Raw genomic sequence first — 494 nt, forward strand, 5'->3', positions numbered from 1 at the left:
TATATATATATATATATATATGTGTGTGTATGCATATATTATAAAACATAATACACACATACATACTGTTTTATACATTGATTGACAAAACTCAAGCTATAAGCTTGTAACTCTGTTCCCAATTATATCTATGTGCATTGGAATATATTCCCTTTAAGTTGATCGTATTTGCTTACCTGAGATCTTGAGCTGACGTAGTCATGAAAGCGATATATCCGCAACATATCCATGCTAGCAACCCCAAATGGGTTTTTGTTGCCATATTCTTTCTGTCCAACTTTTCACTTTCTGGGTCGCTATGACAAACCTTTTGCCGCTGTTATTATTTCTGTTTTGTTTTTATTTTCTATTTTCTTCTTGAAGTAAAAGCAAACAACGAAAACGAGGAATATGAAGAGCCAACAAGGTGAGAGGACAAAAGTTTGTCACCAGGTATCTGGCGAAAATTCTTTTTATACTTCCTTTTTCGAAGTGTGTGTGTGCGGTAGTGGTGG

At 34.6% G+C, this 494-nt stretch overlaps 1 protein-coding gene across 1 annotated transcript in view; it reads right to left on the bottom strand.

Annotated features, from left to right (window-relative positions):
• LOC106877466 (uncharacterized) overlaps nt 1-408 on the bottom strand; it is a 26347-nt gene extending 25939 nt beyond the window's left edge. Inside the window, exon 1 of the mRNA XM_052970974.1 lies at nt 177-408. Coding sequence (XP_052826934.1) covers nt 177-262 — 86 coding nt within the window. The 5' untranslated portion in view covers nt 263-408. The remainder of the gene's footprint in view (nt 1-176) is intronic.
• Between the last annotated feature and the right edge of the window lie 86 nt (nt 409-494).

Source organism: Octopus bimaculoides, chromosome 10, assembly GCF_001194135.2.
Source record: "Octopus bimaculoides isolate UCB-OBI-ISO-001 chromosome 10, ASM119413v2, whole genome shotgun sequence".
Taxonomy (NCBI): Eukaryota; Metazoa; Mollusca; class Cephalopoda; order Octopoda; family Octopodidae; genus Octopus; species Octopus bimaculoides.